We start from the raw sequence: 20,624 nt of genomic DNA, 5'->3' as shown, positions 1-20,624 counted from the left end.
TCTCTCTGCCTTTGTTATCTCAAAGTATGCATGTACATACACACTCATGCACACTTTCATATTCTATTCTTATCTCAATCCACCTCCCATTACTAACACCCTGGCTATGTAATGCAGTGGTGTAAACAGCATCTTAAGCCACAATGAGAGAATCAGAGAGGTTGGCACATCAAGGTAACAAGAGCTGTTAACACAATACACCAGGATGAGGATGTGACTTCAAATGTTAAGATGGGTGGCCTCTGAGAGGTAGAATCCAGAGATTTCCAGCTTACTGGAGGTAATACCCAACATCACTAGGAGTAGCATTAAATTTTCCCACATCACATTCACACCATTCTATTCCTATACCTGTCTCTCAATTGAGTTCCTTCTCTCTAAGATAGCTGAGGATAATAAATGGGAAACACGATGTGTGATTCTCTCTCAACTTGTCCTAAAAGCTTCGTGTTTCTTGGTTGTCAAAACAATGCTTTATCGTATCCTTAAATTATCTCCTTGGTATTGAATATCAATTTTTCAATTTGTTCTTCTCTGAATGGGGACACAAGTTTGAGCAGAAACTATTTTCTGTATGTCGTTCAAACCAGCATCATTTGATCAAGCATTTGTTTGAAGGTTTGAAGAATTTTTTAAAGGAATGTGAGATACCACTCCAAATGTAAACTAGAAACAGAAGAAATACTTTATAGCAAGCCCATTTTTATTTCTCTCCAAAGAAAACAATACAAAACATAAAAGCACACAAAGTCAGCCATTGTCTGTGTGTAAAAAGTAAAGAGAAAGGATGTTTAATCTTTTAGATTAACATTCTTTAGGTTTTGTCTTAAGATATGACAGATATGTGTATACGTGTTCATGTATAAAGAAAATTTGCCTTGTGCCTAGAGCTCCCAAATTTTTCTAGATGACTTTTTGTCTCCTCTGATGCACAGCTTTCTTTGTGTTTTCTGCCCTATAGAGTTGAACCATGATTTTTTGGAAGAATCTTTAAACACAAGAACTCAATGAGTTCGGTGTCATTATTATATCAGAGAGAAAAATGCATGAGACTTGATGCTACGAGTCACTTTACAGACAAAGAAGAATGTGCGTGTAAACAAAATTTCAGAAAAATACAAAAAAGTACTGATCAATTTACATCAATGGCTCCTGGGTGCTGAAGCGGAAAATAACATATTCCTCCCTCTGCCAGACAGTCTGCAGCGAGTAGAGGCCAAGAATGGTTAAGTCAGGGGGAAGACATAAGTCACAAAAGCACTCCCGTTCATTCTCTTTGCGTCTATCTAATTCCCTCCCATCAGTCTGCAGGTGAAGAGGATCATGGGGGCTTGGCATTTTCTTCTGCCTGTAAAAAATCTGGACTAGTGGCTACTTCTGATCTAAAAATGCTTGGGAAAGTAGCCTGTTCCAAATGTGTACGAGGCCCTATAGGAAGTGTGGTGTATGCTCCTATGATGTCATCATTTAGTCTTTATTAGCATATATTAATTATACATAATTGATTGCATAACAGCATGCTTCTACATGTATAAAAAGTATTTTGATCATATTTGTCCCCATTACTCTCTTTTGTCCCCTCACACAGCTGATGATTCCTTTCTTCTTTTTCTAGGTACCCAGTAATTTCATCTTTCTTTCTTTTTTTTAAAAAAAATGACTCAGTGTATTTTGTAAATGACAGAAGCATGAACACCTAACCAGTGGCTACATGACTCAAGGAAAATATCTCTTCCTTCCACAGCTACTATTAACTGTCTATAAATCCTCAGGAAGACAAGGCTTCACGAACCCCACCCCATGAGTTTGCTGACCCAACATTGTGAGGGTCTTGCACAGATAATCGCAGCTGAAGAGAGATCGACACTGCAACTGGCATGCCCTGACAGAGGACAGCACTCAGCAACACTGCACTGTCCCCTCCGGCTCTTACATTTCGGGTTCCTCTTTCAAGATTCTCCTGAGCCTTAGGGTCAGGAGACAATGTAAATGTGTCATTAATGGCTGGTCACTCAACAGTCACTTATTCTCATTAATCTGAGTAGTTATGAATCTCTGCAATTACACTGATGATTCTTTGTTCAAGGGCAAAATAAGAAATGGATGATAGAGGGGTGTGGTGGGGAGAGTTTGGAAGCATCGAAGATCCTCGCACCTCCTATGATATGGAGTATGAGAGGGGAACTGAGCCAAGTGCAGGGTCAAGAGCAGTAAGGCACCCCTTCGTTCTGAACCTAAGTCTGTTGTTTCCATTTTCCTTGACCCTCAACTAAAGACACATAGCAACAAGTGTGAGTGCCAAATGCACTGGCTAGGTCAATAGAAATGTATTTGTGAGTTATAAGTCAACAGGAGCCATCTGTGTGCTGCTTGGGGGTGTTTTCTATAAGACACAGAAAATAGAAACTCTCAACTTGGCATGAAGGGCTGAAATTGTCTATCTTTGATTTGAGGGTTTATGCCTAGTCTTATTGCATCTTGTTATGCCATGTTTGACTGATATTCCTGGGAGGCCTGCTCTTTTCTGAAGGGAAATGGAGGAGGAGTGGATTTGGGGGAGAAGAGAGGAGGAAGCTGAGAAGAGTGGAGGAGGAGAAATCGCCAGGTCCGAATGCACTGAGAGAAGAATAAACTTTCTAAGAAAATTTAAAAATTAAAACAGAAGAAACCTTTTTTTCCCCAAGAAGGCATGCTTCCTCTGCTGCTTAGCACAATTTTAAAGAACTTGTAAACCAGCTTAATTGAAAAAAAAGATAACCAGACCACACATTGTCCACCAGTGTAGCAGATTGGGAGTGGGAACTAAAATGGAAGGCAACCTCACAGCGAGTTTTCCAAGATACAGTATCAAGTCCAAAACAAGCCATTGGCTAATTTGTGCACTGCAGTCAACAGATAATACATATTAACAGTCAAATCTCTTCACGATTTCAACAACTTTTGAACTACCTCTATAATCTCCCTGTGGCCCAGCAGCAACTTAGAATATACAAGCAGAAACATTTTATGGTTGAAGACTCAGTTGAGCACATGTTGGAATAGCCACTGCCTGGATCACAGTCTACCCAGGAATGAAGGAAGCTGTTGTAGGAAAAAATATTCAATGTACCAATTTTACGTGCTAAAAGCAGGTTAGTTCTGAAACACTGTGGTCACATGTTATGTAACAGAAGTACCTTCTCTGGGTTTCATGTCCTCTCTCTTCACGTTTTAACAGAGCAGAAGCTGGCATGCACTCTGCTATTGATATATGCTTTTCGTGGGCTAGCATGCTGCCTCTCCAAAGCAGAAACACATAATCAGCCCTGCTGACAGACCGAGCTGCACTTCCTAATCTTTATCTTCAGCGCTGCTATTTCTCTGAACTGAGGAAATAATGATATATGTACACGATTTTAGAAAACTACCTTCAGGAATACAACCAGTTTTCATATTGAGATAATTTCTATTTGGGGGCTAAAGAATGGCTGTTATTCATTTTTAGCACTTACTAATGTTTTTTAAGTAGAAAGTATAAAGGAAACTAAGAAAGTGTAGAAAAGATGGGTGCCAAAGAAAGACAGCCTGTGGTGGTTGGCAGGTAGGGTATGAAGGAGGTAAAGAGCCTGGGCATTGCATGAGGGGTTGCAGGGAAAGAGAATCAGGCAGATGTGAGGGAGGTAAAGCTATTAAAACACATTTGTTCAAAAACATCACAATGATATCTCATTCCTTATTTGCTAATCCAAAACAAAAGAAAAAGGACATGTATTGCTTGTTTGAAATAAACGTCACAATGAACGCTAGGCAAGCCACATCTCCCTTACAGAAGCCTAAACAGCAGGCACAGTGACCAAAGAACAGAGAACCAGCTCAGTCTACCCTTGCCGTCCACACATGCTCTGGAATGTGCGATCCACAAAGCACTTTGTCCACCCTCAGTTTATGAACATGTTCTAGAATATACCGAATAGAGCAGGGGAAGCTGTAAGTGCTCAGGAGAGAGGAAGCAGCCTGCAGAGGACAAATCTAGAAACTAAGAAAAGGGTAGAAAGGCAGGGCCGTGCCATGGGTCACTTGGGGATCTGGGGAACTCATGCACAGCAGGAGGAAGACCTGAAGAGGTGGGTGGCGGGGTTGTGCCAACGGTGACAAATTGAAGGTTCTCAGGGCCTTACATGAAGAACGAAGTCTTATGATCCATTCCCTGTCAAAATGACTGGACTACAGCTGTCAACACACAGATGCTGCATCTGATCCCACCGTCTCCCAGTTCTCAGTTCTTTCTACAGTAGCTCTGGAATGTTCTACCTGTTGTCTTGCCCTTTGGTTTAAAGGACAGAGTTATGGGTTTAGAGGCATGTTTCCTAAAAATAAAGTATTTCTAAAAGGGCAAGGATCACAAGCGACAAACCCTAAAATTAGAAGCAAAAGCGAAACTGTAACTGGGTTTGCTAACACATGCCTTAGGAGACGACGTCAGAACAGAAGCCCTGCTGGGAGTTACAGCCTGAGGACCTGAGTTTCATCCCCAGGAACTGCATGGTAGAAGAAGAAAATTAGCTCCCTCTGGCCTCCACACATGTGTTGTGGCCTGCAAAACTCCATATAAAATAAGTGAGTAAATATAATAACTGTTCTAAGGATCTGGAGAATGGCCTTAGGCATAGAAATGAGATGTGAAAAGAAATAAAGTAGAAATGGTTCTTTTTTACATAAGGAAGAGAAAAACATTAAGCAGAGACCCATTTCTCTGACAGTCACATTACAGATGTGAGGAACCACACGGAATCTATGGTGTCTTATCTCCGAATTCCATGACGGATTCTCCATTTCCACTCTCCGTGCCAGCGCAGGAGGGGGCAGCTTATCTCTGTTCCAGAGAAGGCCTCTTGTGGAGGGAAGTAATCAGAGCATAGCTCGGAGCTGCACTGATCCAGAAGTGTCTATCTAGTCAGCCGTGATAATATACACCTGTCAACTTACAACTTGAGAAGTTGAGGCAGGAGGATGGCCAGTTGGAGGCCGGGATGAGCAACAGAGTGAGGCCCTGTCTTTAAAAACAAACACAACTGTTTTGGTCTTATGTGTCTTATTTGGTCTTATTCTATGCTGGTGCCCAGCACAGAAGCCATGGAATTCATTATCCTGGAATCTTGTTGGGAACACCCCTCTAGCCTACCAAATCCAAGTATGGGAAGTCCAAACCATCAGGTCATCAGGAGTGGAGCAGCCAAGTCAGCTTTCTTTGTCCTGAACACCAGCTTATAGAAATGAAGTACAAGGAGAACAACGACTAGTATCTGTCTTTTAAGGAAAGACTTCTAGAATCCTGGGAGCATACATACCAACGGGGCTGAATATTTTCCAGCCCGCAGATAGTTCATTGGTCCAGTTTGGGGATGTATGTTCCTAACTCCCTATCTGAAGAAGCTTTGCCTTTTCTGTCTAAAGTGGTCAGAGTGAGTAGCGCTCCCTACCCTGTTCCCACAGGCCCCAACAGGAAGTTCTCGGCCTTCATGGGACAGTGGTCAATGCAGTGAACACGGGTGGGTAGGTACACTTGTAGAGACTGCTTCACCAGTTCCAGAATCAACAAAGGACATGGAGCTGATGTGAAATCTCTTCCAACTGTCTCTCCCTAACTCTTCATCTTCATCTCTGTGTCCATGTGAGAAGAGCAGAGTCTCTTTTCACACAGTGATGGAGTGGAGGCTCATTTCCCTAAAGCAAGATGAGCTTTTAAACAGAAATATCAAACATATTTAGAGTATCTGTATTTACAGACTGGAAGGCAAGAGCAGCGACTGCACTTCAAACGGAGAGAGAAAAAGAAAAGAGCAAGAATCCCCTGAAAGCTCCCAGCACTCACGCTGGCCTGCTAATTCACATCTCCTTAAACAGCATACATCCAGCTGTTCCAATTTAAAGAGCCTGCCATTTCCCGAACGCACAGCGAAGATGAAAACAACAACCACAGAATTAAAGATGTAAATAGAAAGGAGAAGTTCGGGGGCAGCCAGGTAGCAACCATTTTTTCAGCTTGGTAAATGTACTTAGTGAAAATGTGTGGCACCCAAAAGCAGGGGTCAGACAGAGGAAAACAGGAAGTGAGAGGCATGGCTTTGAGCAGGCCAGAACCAATGACCTCAACGAAGTCAGCAAGCCTCTGCCTTGCCCCTGTGAGCGGGTCTGAGGCTGTCTGTGGTCTCCCCTGCTTAGCGTTGCAAATGTGCATGACCATAAGAGCCAGCTGACCCAATAAATAAAATCGGCGACACCGCCGAGGCACTGGGAGTAAAGGGCTGGTTGGTCACTCCAGAAGCAAGCATGGTCTTCAGGCATCTAAACAAAATTAATTAACCAGAATCCACTCATAAAGAAAACCCCAAGCAGAATCCTTTCCTTAAAAAACACAGCTATTTATGAATGACTCAAGCGGTGATTCCCTGCAATGACTTAGTTTTTAATACTTAAAAAGTCAACATTTGCAAACATTCAAGATTTTCACTGTAGCAACAACAACAACAAACCGATGCCGTTAATCTTAGATTAATCAGAGGAAATGGGCGGAAACAGAGGTTAAAACTACCTCTGTTAAGTTTATTGAATTTTTCTCTTTCTGAACACTTGTTAAAAACAGGCATGCTTAAAAAGAGATTTTGTCCTGAAATTTAGACAAACTGATATAAAGGCCTGTTTCAAATGGCCAGAGTTGATTATATTCCACTCTGGAAAACTGGGGAGAAAGGGAGTGAAAGTTCCCACCACAGAACACAAGCAAACAAAAGGGGAGGGGCTGAGCAATGCCCAATTCACAGGAGGAGTCAAAGGGCATAAGTCAAAGGGCAGAAGTGATTAAGGACGAATTCAACAAAGAGGCCTTTCCCTTCCCAGCAAGAAGTTCAAGGCTGTGACTTCAACCAGAAAAGTGGCTGGAAGGCAGGGAAAAAAAGGTTTTTCTAAGTCTTCTAAACAACAAAACCCAATGATGGCAGCCTTAACATAAAGGGGTGCTACTTCTTTTGCATATGTCCCCCTCCTTCCATCTGCAAAGCTAGGAGTATGTATGTGTCTCTCAAGTGATCCCACAGCCCTTTTGACGAGGAAGATTTCACACATGTCCCTTATTGCTCTAGGTAAAATACGATGCATATATTTGTCCTCTCAGAAGTCAGCTGCTTTCCTAAGCCATTCATGCTAGAACACTATTTTTTTCACAATTACTTCACCAGTTAAATATTGTCATCTATAATAACAGGCCAGTACTTTTGTGTGCTTATTTTAACGCCACATCTTAAACAGATAACTCTATATATTTATCAGTAAGGCAGAAAAAGTACATCTAAATCTACCTCTGGCCATAGCATTTTTATAGCGTGTACACACACACACACACACACACACACACACACACTTAAGGCAAGGGAAACATTCGGCTATCAGCTAAAGCACTCAAAGCCAACATGAGAAATAAGTAGTTATTCACACAGGAAAGTGTACGTATACATAGCCAAGACAGAGCCATCATTTTTCAGCACCCTGCTTTGTAATTAAATGAAATTCCACGCAGCTACAAGTGAGAGCGAATTTGCTCCATGCTTAAAACGGCATTCCTAGATCTGTTCTTTACTCTGAATTCACCACCATCAGTGTCTCAAGAAAAAGGAAAGCAAACCATCCCTCCACTCTCCAAACACACACACACACACACACGTACCCGCATGCATGCATGCAGACACTCACACACACACACACACACACACACACATTTTTTTGTTTCCTTTTGCACGTGAAAATAAAATTGTAGCTCAGCGCTAATGAAGCAAGTCTTGCCTAACTCCCACTGGAAAAGCTTGCACATGTACCGTAGCCATGCAAGATTATCCTGCATCGGCATAATCACCTTACACGAAATGCGATTACTCTAGGCTGCAATCTTTATCCCCGAAGTCAATTTATTAATCAGAGAAAAACAGAAAGAATGAGAGAGGGAGAGAGAGAGAGAGAGAGAGAGAGAGAGAGAGAGAGACTACCTACCCACAAATACATCATCATCTTGCAAGAGAAATCAAAGGCTCTGTCAGCAAACAGAAGTCTCCTCACTTCACCAAGAGTATCTGGAAGCAAAACTGAAAACCACTCGGTAGAGATTCTTGCCTTTTCCTGCAAGTCCTCAGAGTCCCTCCTATTTCCTTACACCAGGTTTGCTATGCTTGTTTATGAGTTTATCAGGACAGCATTCCTTCAGTGCCAACGTGTGGAGTGACTTGCTCCGGGGCTGCTTGCTTCTCTCTCTCTCTCTCTCTCTCTCTCTCTCTCTCTCTCTCTCTCTCTTCTCTCCTCTCCTCTCCTCTCCTCTCCCTCCCCTCCTCCCTCCCCCTCTTTCCTTTTCCTTCCTAACTCTTGCCATTTCTTCTCTCTCTAGTCAAGACTGCTTAGGTAACAATTCACAATTCTTGGTGTGGCTGTCTTGTGAGCAAATCCCAGGACTTTAGGTAGCGAGTAACAGTGGCAAGACAGACGCTGTTGAGACTGGCAATGGTGATGGTAACAATAACAATGACAATAACAATAATAGTAACAGCTTAGTATGATCACTAAAGGCAGGTGCTACGGCAATTCCTGACAGCCAGTAGGAGATTCCCAAAGTCCCTGCTGGAGAAATTTCCTGGAGGACTGATCCTCCCGAGGCAAGCATATCAGCACAGGGCTGGTGACTCGGAGATTTTTAAAAAAAAAAAAAAAAAACTCAAAGTAAAGCTCCAGCCGCAGAGAAAAGAACATGTGCCTCTCCCGGCTTCCCCTTTATCTCTTTAAATGTACTTCAGATAAAAGCAGCATCCAGTTAGGTCAAGGCCTCCCCAGACTCATTCCTCTTCAGCCCACATGCTCAGCACACTTGTCTACAGCCATCTACCGGCTCCACAGTGTCACTGCGGGCTCAGAGGCTGCAGGTTTTGCTTGCTGCAGCAGCTGCTGCCTGTCCATGTCTGCTTGCATGGCTCTCAGCCTGGGTGTGTATGGGAGTCTGGGAGAGGGAGAGGAACAAATAGCCCTGGAAGCCCGTGTGCCAGTCTATCAAATCAAAAGAAAAGCCAGCCCCTACCAGCCACACTCGGGGAATGGAAAGCTCTGAAGACTTACTGGCATGAACATTTAGCCTTCCTAAAGCAAGGGAAGGAATTATGCACGTGTTCCCAGAGCAGAAGGGATCTTGATGCATGAGTGTGTGGAGTGTGTGTGTGAGTGCGCTCGCGCATGTGTGTGTGTGGCCATGTGGGTTTGTGTGTGTATTCTTTATTTTTTTGTCCCTTATCCTTTACAATTGCAGACCTGGGAAATTTTGCAGGGTGCATAAAACTTGATCATGTTGACAAGCTCTCCTTGGAAAATCCACAGGCTAGACGTACAGTTAAGATTTCCTGAAATTATCCAAAAAAATTTTGCCCATGAATCAATTCCCCTTTATTAGTTGTTCTTTTTTAATCCATTTTAAATTGTATACTTTATCTTGAAAATTATCTCCATTACTGAAATGCATCGTGAAGGCGAGGATGGGGAATACAATTTGCCCAGCATATTAATTGATGCAGAACTCAATTATTGATATATGGATAAGGGAGAAATGAATATTAAAACACATGGTAGCCTTTAAGGGAAAGGGAGAAGATGAACTTGTGCTCAGAGTGGAGCCTTGGTCATTAGTCACATCTTTATACATCATACAGAGGAAACCACAGAATTAAGTCTCTCATTCATTTACATTGCTCCTTAAAACCACATAAGGCAAAATGTCACCTAAATAATTAAGGCGCATTAGCTAAATTGCGGAGTCATCTCCAGAGCTGAGCAGGTGGTGAGGCACCTGTTAAAACATCCCACTGACAGTGCCATCGAGATGGATAATGGCCAAGGATGTGGGAGGAGCAAGGGCCACACACTCTTATTAAGGAGTGACCAAGAGAAGCACAGCAAGGGCAACTCTGGGGGGAATCAAACTTAGGCACAAAGTCCCCAGCAGGAAAATAAGCAATTTGTGGGGGCTGGGATGATGGGGAAGTCAGGGAAGTGCTTGTTTTGCAAACCAGAGGACCTTACTTGGATCCCAGGACCCATGTAAAACAGTTGGGAGTGGAGACTCATAATTTCAGGGTTGGGGAGGTAAAGACAGGTAGGTTCTTGGGGCTAACTAGTCAACCCAACATGATCAAATCAGTATGTTTTTGGTAAAATTCAGAGGCCCTGTCTCAACAAATGGAAGGTAGAATAACTAAAGAAGACACCCAAGGTTAACTTCAGGTTTTCACACATGAAGACACACACACATGCAAATAGGTATACACACACACTATGCACATGCACACACATGCAAATCACATGTATTAGTGAGCCTATCTGTGTTCACAATATTCAAATCCCTCAGATACAGTAAACACTGTGAAGAGGAAAGTGGCTAAGTGTCTTGTTTGGACAGGGGTTCCCAAGTTACAGGACATCCCAAGCCAATTGTGGGTGATTTCATACATTTTTTGTCATTATCATTATAAAGACGATGAAGGACTGCAAAGATAGTTTAGGGGCAAGGGCACATGCCCCAATGACTCAAGCCTGAAGACTCCAATTTGAACCCTGAGACCTACAGTAGGAGAAGAGGACTGATTCCTGCAAGTTGTCCTCTGGGCTCCATGTATAACACACACACACACACACACACACACACACACACACACACACTCAATTCAATAAGACAAAGTTTTGTGGGGATAATAAGGGAGTCCCTGTTCCCTGTTACTGCTTTTGATAGACATCTTCACTGCACATGAACACCATGACTATCCATGTGCCCCAAACCCTTGCACATAAGGTAAGCAGGGAAAATATCCAAGTATCTCACTCCTTTGCTTCTCACATGCGTGAGTTCATGTGCCAGTTCTCCACCTTTTCTGGAAGCTGTTGTGTCTCATCTCTCTGGATGCACTGGATGGCAATGGTGGTGAGGAAGGACACAGACATCTCAAATCAGTGGACAACAGCCAGAAGACACATTTTATTTGGGCAGCATATATTTTTAAAAATATAATTGAATTATCAATATTTAAACACCCAGAACACTTTAAAAGAAAATCTGGATACACTCTTCAGAAACATCAGATATCCCAATGATGTCAGGTTTGCTTTCATAGCTATGACTGTGGGCTAGTACTCAGGATCACCTGTCCACTGGTGCTGGTGAGCACTGAATAATTTTAATGGACAGTGTCTGTTCCTCCCATTTGCTTCAGATAGGTTATTAGTTGGCATGAATTTGCCTATCAGTCTGGCCTTGAGAATAGTTAAGTTCTTAGATTTTTTAGATGATCCAGAATGTGAGCATACATATACAGGCAAACACACTACTTTAGATGTAAACTTCTTACAGCACTCATAAATTTTCCTTCAACATTCCTAGATTTCATCAGATTTTATCTATCTGTCTGTCTGTCTGTCTGTCTATCTATCTAATCTATGTGTATGCCTGTCTAATCTATCTATTATCTTCCTATCCATCTATAAATTTACCTTTCCTTGTTTCCATATAACAATCCATCTAGGTATACTCTAAGTAGATAGAGAAATATGACCCACTGATGGGCAGGATATTGTGTTTTCTTTATTTGTATTTGAATTTTCTTGAACTTCAGTTATATTTTCTTGCCCACCATTCTTTATGTGCCTTGATATCATCACATATCTCGATCATTCACTTTTTTAAGTTTTCTATGTTTCTATGTTCATGATCCTTGGATCATATGTTGTTCGTGGGCCAAACTAGGGCTAGTGACATTGTAAGTCCTTATATATGAGAGAAATTATAGGTAGAAGAGAGAAACAATGAAGACTATAAGTGGGCAGATATTCCTGGGTCCCAGGAAGATGGCCACATGGTACTGCTAAGATTGTTTGACTTAAGTAGAGTCTTCAGCTGAACCGCCATCCAGAGAACTTGCATGGGACTGACCTCTGTTCTCTGCACCTATGAGTGTAGCCTGGTCCTCTTGTGAGACTCCTAACAGAAGAAGCAAGGGCTTCTCTCACTCTGGTACCTACCTTTGGGACCCTCCTACAGTTTGCCCTGTCCAGCATCAGTGGAAGAGGAGGTGCCTGATCTTGCTGCAACTTGATATGCCATGGCTGGCTGATATATGTGAGAGACCTGCACTTTTCCAAAGAAAAGGAGGAGTGGGTGGAGGGATTGGTCCTACCTCACTGTGATGATGAGACCCTTACTGTAAGCTGCTTTTGTCAGATATTTTGCACTGAGAAAAACTAATTATTACAACCACCATGGCAGAAGGGCACAACAGAGCAAAGCTACCCACTCCATGGTGAACAGGAAGAGGAAAAAGAACGAGGCAGTGCCACCAGGCTTCTTCCTTTCTCTGGCTCCCAGCCTCGTGTACAGTGCTGCCCACATTCAGCAGAAGCTGTTTCACCTTAGCTGATGTGGGCTTTTGTCACACCCGCATGGACACACCAAAAGGGAACTCCTAGAGGCATCTCTCATTCTGATGAAGTAGACTAATAACTCAGCTCTCAGACTCTAAAATATCCTTAGCAGAAATGAGTACGAGAGAGCTTAAAGAATCTATCTCATGGGTGAGATGACAGGATTCAAACTGAACCAAACTGATGCCGGTTCAAACACATTTAAGTTAATAGGCTGAGCAACGCTATAAGCCCTGAGATGCAAGATACGGAAAGAGCTGCAGCGATGGAGAACTGGTGCACATGAGACTCTGGTACCCCTAACTCAGATGGGGCGACTGGCACCTTCTGCTTCTTGTTTTTTCTTCCAGCGAACCTTGAGCTCCAGTTAGCCCACATGGCACCCCTGCTTCTGCTTCCTCTGCCTCTTTGGATTACAACCTCCTCCCACCTGGTTGAACATGTGGTCCCTCTGCTAGAGATGAGATTCCACCCAAGATGACGAGATGGCTTATCACTGGGACACAAGCAGGAGGCGGCTGTTGCCCATAAATCAAGTTGTCTAGGTGTTGCCATGCCCAAACTCCCCAGTCCAAACATTGCCAGACCAAAGAACATTCTGAGTGCTGCCCTCAGGTGGCGTCGGCAAACACTGTCCGTGTTTGAAATTCTGCTCAGAATGGAAGTGATGATACAATCAATTCCTCAAGCCTTGTTCCTTGAAATGAGGATAACGTGACATTTTCTATTTACTGCGACCTCCAAAGCTTCACTTTTATTGATTTTAATAACGAAATAAACATACGCAAATATTTCATTGGAAACCATTTTCCCCCATTAGATGCAAGGCTGGTGGGGTGAGAAGCTGCTGCTTTAGCGGATACATTCAAAGCTCTTTATTCTCATGCTCACATGGGAGTTATTTAAAAATAATTAATCCAGTTATCAGTTATCAGCTCAGTGGAATAATTAATCAATCGCAGAACGATGGCTTACCCAAACACTGATTAAGCCGCCGGTGGCCGGTCTGTGTGAGAGGCTTTTAATCTGCTATAGAAATTGAATACCACTGTGAAGTGTTGGATCCTACACAATTGGCATCAGAATTTGAACTTCATGAAAGTCTTCATTAAAGAGCTTACTGTTCACTGTCTGCATCTAGAAAATGATTTGAGGGACTCTATTTAATCAGTGTGGCAACCTTGATGTAATATGCTTTAGTCAGATTTGGTGACTCAGGACTGTAATCTTAGCCACTTAGGATCACAACTTCAAGCCCATCTAGGGCTACAGAGCGAGTTCTGGGCCAGCCTAAAGAACTTTTTGAGAACCTGTCTCAAAATAAAAATCAAAAGGAGAGCCGGGTATATTGAAAAAACTGAATGCTGATTTGTTTTGTTTTGTTTTTTTTCTAACACTGACTAGGGAAACTTTCTCTAGAGCCAAGAATATCCTCTCTTTTGGTCTACTCAGGAGGATCAGCCAAGTTTAGATTGGCACAGGACAGGACAGAAACTGTGTTAAGAGATGAAAATGATAACCATGTTCTATTTCTTACCAGGCTGCTGTGGCTGGGCCAGCCATTGGCAAAGGCTGAGGAAGCCGTGAAAGGTGAACCAGTAGAACAATACCTTTGCCATCACTGGGTGAGATCTGTGTTTCACACATCATGGATGGGGAACCAGCAAGAAAACCTGTCTAGAGAAAAGTTCTTCCCTGACTGCTGAGTGTAGCTCATGGCCTGGAAGGCAAAGGAGGGTGAAACAACCACACAAAGCCTTGCTGAGGTCTCTCGAGCAATCAACAGCCCTGTGGTAGACCAGAAAGCAATACAGAACACAGAACTTCTCAGTGGAATCTATGATATGAATGTGTCCTCACACCAACAGTCTGCAGGACGGCCAGCTGCCAAGCACTGGCATGTAGTTAGGTGGGATAATGCTGTGTGTTCCCCAGAAGAACATGAACCAGGACCAAAGGAATCAAGAGAACAAATCACTGAGGCATGTCTGAACAAGCCAGATTCCTTACATGGTGATTCACAAACAAGAAACAGGGATGTTCATGTTTTCTCTTCCTAGGGAGAGAAGCTCTGCTAGACACACTCGACACAAACGGCCCTTGCTTTGACATGGAGCTCATACTGCCTGTACCTCTCCCAGATAGAGGCCATGGAAGGACTTTTGAGGGAAAAGAAAGAGGAGACTGATGGATTAGTCCTTGGAAGGAAATGGTCCATCTATTTGCCACGGTTAATAATGGTTGGCTAATGTATCATGACCAGCATCCTCTGCTCCTATTTACTTGCTTGGTAAATGGTTATTCCAGGTCAAGTCAGCCCTGGCTTTCAAATCAAAAAAACACTCGATATTATTTTATCCTATCTACTTTTGTTTTTGGATTTTTTTTCAGTTTACAAAGCACACTATATTGCTATTAGTTATGGTAAAATATATATTACATAAAGTTAATGTCCTAACAATTTTAAGTGTATAATTCATGCAAACATTGCCACTACCTATACACCTTGGTCCTGCCTTGGTCCTCATTTTGCAAACTGCTAATTCTGTAGTGAGCTAACATTAATAACTCTCCAATCTTCTCCAACGGCCATCCCTGCCAACCACCATCCTAGAGAGTTCAGCAATCTTGGTGGTCGTTGTTTAATTAAGTGTATGTATGTGCTATCTGTGTGCAAGCAAACACACGCAGTTACCCATGGAGCTCAGGAAAGGGCACTAGATTTGGAGCAGGAGTTATAGGTCCTTTGGAAGAGCAATAAGTACTTGACTAATCCTAAGTGTTCATTTTCACACACACACAAACACACACACACACACACACACACACACACACACCTTTTTAACCTCCACCCACACCATCAATTTGAACATCTTACACACCTAGAGGTCTCCCTCTTGCCTCAGTGAGCACCTTACTTTCCTTTTGTACATTTCTTGTGCTGTCTCTGTCTTGGTGCAAAGGTCTTTATGGGGTGCTTATTTGTGATGTCATTTTGTTTTTCTTTATATAGAGGAAAAGGAAGAGATGGGATACCACCAACAAATTTTTAAAGTATTTACAACTTGAAATTGGTAATAAAAGGACTCTGAGTTGTACAATGTCCTCTTCTAAGCTGGGGCTTTGTGGTACATGGTGAGATACAAGTGAGTTGGCAAAATCAGGATCCATTTACGTGTAATGAGTGTGGTCGGGCAGCTGTTTCTCTACAGTGTCCATTGCCTCTTGTCCTTCCTCACATACTGGTCTCCTCTTAGGAAGCCTTCTTGCACATTTTTAATCTGAAATATCTAATTGGAGATGAGACTGATGGATAGTAAAATACATATTCACTTACTTGGCTTAACATTGAACTTATGTACCTATGTTGGGGGTAGAGCTGGGAAGAGGGTCCAGAGATTCAAATTATGATTTCAAAAACTGTATAGTTCTGAGTGTGATATGATATGATTGGGAGGCTCATTTTCATATCTTAGAACTGCCATATGACACCGTGACAAATGCACACCCAAAAGCATATCATACAGCACAGTGCAAGTACATACATTAACATTAACAGTAGCATCGAAGTCATTATCTGGGGAGCTGTGGAGACACTTCAGTGAGCAAAGTGTTTGCTGGGCAAGAACGAGGACCTGAGTTTGAATCCCAAGAACCCACACAAAACCAGGCACAATGGCCCATTTATGTAAAGGCTGTATTTCTGTGGCAAGAAGAGAGGAGGAGATAGGAGTCTCAGAAGTGTGTAGGCTAGCTGGCTTGGTGCTCACAATAGCAAGCAGAAAAGGGGAGACTTGGTCTCAAACAAGGGGGCAATCAACAATCACTGGACCATTGCTTGAGGATGTTCTCAAACCTCCACATGAGTATTATGGGATGCACATGCCCACAGTGGCATACACATATATGTTCACACACACACATACACAGACACACACAGATTTAAAAAAAATACTGTTAATTATTTTTCATACTGAAGTGGACCTAAAAGTTAAGGATGGCTCTATAGCACAGGACCAGCTAGGACAAGAATGCTCACCTATTTGTGTCTTTATTTCTGGTGTCTCACTACTGTGGACCATTAGCAAACATGTTGGGAGCTCACACGATGTAACAAGTATTTACTAGTTGCTGTCCTAGCTCGCATATCTTCTTTTTACTTTTCTTTACGCAGTTCTCAAGAGATAAATTATTTTGCTATGACGAAGTAAACAGGTGAAAAAATCCAGAATTCCAACTCATCCCTGGTTTCCTCCTTCCCCTGGCCCAAAGCAGACTAAAGCTATGTGGCATGACTCTCTTTGGCAAATGCTCTCAGTCTCCATCAGAAATAATAAATGCTGTGATTCTCCTTGGAAGTAGAGAACCACATGATGCAATGCAGGTTGACTACTGCAGTTACTAATAAATATAAGAGACTTCAGGATGTGAGGATTGAAAGCATGGATTCCATAGAATATACTTAAACCCAAACCCTCAGTGCCCCTGATTGTGGCCTCATCTGGAAACAGGGTCTTCATAAAAGGAATCAAATTAAAATGAGGTCAGTAGGATGTGACGTAATGACTGATGTCCTTAATAAAGGAGAACTTTTAACCGAGCTACAGACCTGTTGTGGAAAGATCAGGCGACCACACAGCACAGGAAGAGTGCTATCTGGGTAGACCTAGTCCAAGAAGAGCCAGAGACCATGACCAACATCTGACGCCAGAAGTGGCATGAAGGATCCTCACCTGGAGCTATCAGGCTGAGCGCAGGCTGCTGAATCCTTAATTCCCCACTTGTGTAGTGTGGGAGATTCATGTCTTTCCTACACCACCCACCTCAGGGGGTAGAGGGTTATTTTTAACCCTTTGACTAGCTACAAGGCTCACAAACTCCTTCCATGACTATGTCCATCTGAGTGATTACGGACAAGACGTATGTCACATGATAATTCCTGTTTACTTACTTTCTCAGTGTCAATCCTTCACCATTGTCAAGGGTACTTGAATCTCTATGTGCTGTGTATCAGGTACTGAGCTTCACTGGTCTTTTCTGTTCCAAAGAGGTAGAGTAGGAAGAATAGACTAACCAGCCTCCCCCATCAGTCAAGTAACACAGACAGGTAAAGGCAGGCAAACTTTGAAGAGATGCATGCTTGTACTAGGGATGTTTGTGTCTATGCCAAGACTGCTGGGTCACAACCTAACTCCAGAAGCATCCCAACCCTTTGTATTACTTTCTCTACAGTTGACTTAACAGTTGAGCAAATACTTTGCCACCTCAATAAAAGCTCAATCCTGAGTTTCTTAAAAAAAAATGCAAAATAGCTAATGGGGGAAATTGGTTGTAGCTGGAAGCGAATTTCAGAAGTACATTTTGTTTATATTAAAACATCATTTAAGTATCAGTGCAAGGGAAAGCTGCTAACAGGCTGAGTTTAATATGACTAATAGTTGTACAACTCCAGAACATTCCATTTCTGTCAACCTGAGAGATATTATTTAAAAACATTTTCAAGTCTCTAATATGGTATGATGCCCTAATACAGCACAAATTATAATAGGAAGACACGTACTTGGTACCGAGTGTTTGCTCAGGAGCTTGGTCACAAATTTGATCACTGTACTAATACGATGACAGGTTGCAAATACCTCATTCCTCTGCACCATCTCCCCATTAAGCCCCTGTTTATGCTGTTACAAATGGCACAGTTATTCACAGATTAGTTCATCTCTGAGACTCTGTGTGCTCTCAGTGCTAATATATGCACTGTTTGTGCCACCTACAGAAGGTTGGAATTCCCATTCCGGCTCTCTTCAGAAAATCCATCATGTCAGATGCACTGCAGTCTGTGAAACATGATCTACTCTGGGTGGTCCGATGGGGAGGATCACAGATACCCTTTGAAGCTATTCACCCCATGCCAAGACTTCTTCTCCCAGGAGTGGGAGGGGTGGTGCATAGCCAGGAAAGAGCTTGCTCTGAGAAATAATCTCTCCAGAGATGAAGCTCTGCAAGACCCTGGAGGGATTTGTCGCAGGAACTTATAGGTCTGTCTACAGAGATATTCCCTAAAAAATCCTCTCGAGCCTCACCACTATGTCTAAGAAAGCAGAAGGATGTGGTTGCTTGTGCAAACACCCTCCACTCTCTCTCCAGCTATGCTCTCTCTCCATACTGATTGCAGGAATCGATCACTACCCCCAAAATTAACAGCTGTCCACGGGAAGAACAAAATTACCAAGAAATCAAAGATCAAGTCCTTTGTGAAAGTATATGACACAAACACCCCATGAAAGCCAGGCACTGTGTGGAGAACCTCGTGGACAAAACTCTTGTCAACAAAGAAGTCTTCAGAGACCCCTATCTGAAATGCAAGGCTGGTGGGAAACTGAGATTAAGGCTGAGGAGCAATACAAGATAGGCAGGAGCAAGTGTTTTCCCAGAAACTTCAGTTTTAAGTTTATTTTGTTTCCATCATTAAAATAAAAAAAAAATCCCTGGGAAGGCATCCATGGAATATTGTCAAAATTTTAAAACAGAAGAATCCCAAATTAAAGACATTAGGAAGATCTTCGTATTTTTAAATATTGGCAAGTCATTAATGATTCTTTCAAACAAGTATCCAAAAATACACGGGTCTACAACGATACAAGTACTCCATTTGCCCCATTTCTAAACCCGACCATTGATTTCATTGTGGCAACCTGCCAATGCTTTATAGATAACGGCTCATTAAAACTGACTTCTTATATCTGAAGGCTTTGAGTATCAAGGAACAATGGACTTTCTTTGATGGTGTCCAGAGAAGACAGGTTACAAGTAGGCCCAGGGTATGAGTCATCTCAGACATGCATAATTCCTGCAATCTACCCATTTGCAGCAAATAGAACCCAACTCACTGATCTGCAGCGAGACCAGTTCACTGCGTTAGGTCCCTAGAACCATGCCCTGACTGTTCCTGTGTGTTCTCTGTACACTCCCATTGCTCTACCTCCAGGCTCTCCTTTTTATCCAAGTGTATTCACTCATGGGTAGTCTTTCCCTGGACCCTCCTCCCTCTCATCCCCTCACCATGCTTTTATCAAAGTGCCACAGGCTAAGCAACACTTCCAGTTCCTTCTCCCTTCTCAGTCTCACTGTGTGGCAGAGAGAAGCTCTTACAGTGTCTGCCAGGACAAGCTCCATCGGACTCAGTCATTGCTCCACGCAGTGCTGCGGAACAGACTGCAAGCCCCTTCCAAATGAAATGCACTCTGTTGTTTTCTTACTGGTGGCTGTGAGCTCATTTTCTTCTCTGATTTTGTTTCTGGGGTAGAGCCTTTTGTGCACCACGCTGACCTTAAAGCTGCTATGTATCAGAGGATGCTCTTGATCTTCTCACTCTCCTGTTTTCACCTCGCTAAGCTGGGATTTCAGTGTGCTCCACCAAACCTTGTTTTTATCCAGTGCTAGGACCAAACCTAGGGCTTGGCACATCCTAGGCAAGTACTCTGTAACCTGAGATACATCCCCAGTCTGGAGCAGTCCTTTACAATGTTCCTAAATGGCGTTTTAAAGTTCTATATTGCTTGTTTTGCCATATTATCTGGTGGATAGGTTGTTATTTTCATCAAATCGAGAAACTGTTAGATATATTTCATTTTTTAATTTTTTTCTGTTTCATTTCCTCTCTCCTTTTCATTTGGAAATTCAATTAATTTTTGCTGCCCTGATTATGTATTATTAGGGGCAACATTTTTTTTTAATTTGCAGAAATGTCCATTGTGTGAATATGAGTGCTCGTTCTTCACCGTCCCTCTCAGTTTAGCTGCTCTGTTCTGTCTTCACACTTATGGATTTCTTCATTCAATATCCCACGTTCTGCTTGTCACACGTTGTAATTTCAGTCCCAGCATCTCAGTTTGGCTCTGATTTGTAGTTTTCATTCTGTTTCCTAAGTTTCTCCTCTGTGAACTCATGTTGATCTTTCCCTGCAAGGCCTTCGATATTTGCAATAATTACTCTAAATCCCTGATGTATTTTAAGTTTTCTGTTTGAGTTGAAGTAGAGGTATTTTTTTTTAAAAAAATAACATCTTCTAATCTTTTAGAGTTTCATACATTCATAGAATATATGTAGTTGCATCCACTACCACTTCCCACTTAATTCTCCACCAAACCTCCCTCCCG

General features: G+C 42.5%; 1 protein-coding gene across 21 annotated transcripts in view; it reads right to left on the bottom strand.

Moving 5' to 3' along the window:
* Rbfox1 (RNA binding fox-1 homolog 1) overlaps positions 1 to 20,624 on the bottom strand; it is a 2,144,901-nt gene that overhangs the window by 548,346 nt on the left and 1,575,931 nt on the right. The window contains exon 1 of one of the 21 annotated variants that reach the window (XM_041676170.1): positions 8,020 to 8,243. The exons of the other annotated variants lie outside the window; for them this stretch is intronic. Coding sequence (XP_041532104.1) covers positions 8,020 to 8,037 — 18 coding nt within the window. The 5' untranslated portion in view covers positions 8,038 to 8,243. Of the gene's footprint in view, positions 1 to 8,019; positions 8,244 to 20,624 lie in introns of those variants that run through there. 21 annotated transcript variants of the gene reach the window in all.

This window comes from Microtus oregoni, unplaced genomic scaffold (genome assembly GCF_018167655.1).
Source record: "Microtus oregoni isolate MIOR12 unplaced genomic scaffold, Mior012 000027F_ref0000203, whole genome shotgun sequence".
NCBI classification, from domain to species: Eukaryota; Metazoa; Chordata; class Mammalia; order Rodentia; family Cricetidae; genus Microtus; species Microtus oregoni.
The sequence above is the reverse complement of the archived record's forward strand: the minus strand, read 5'-3'. Positions and strand labels throughout refer to the sequence as shown.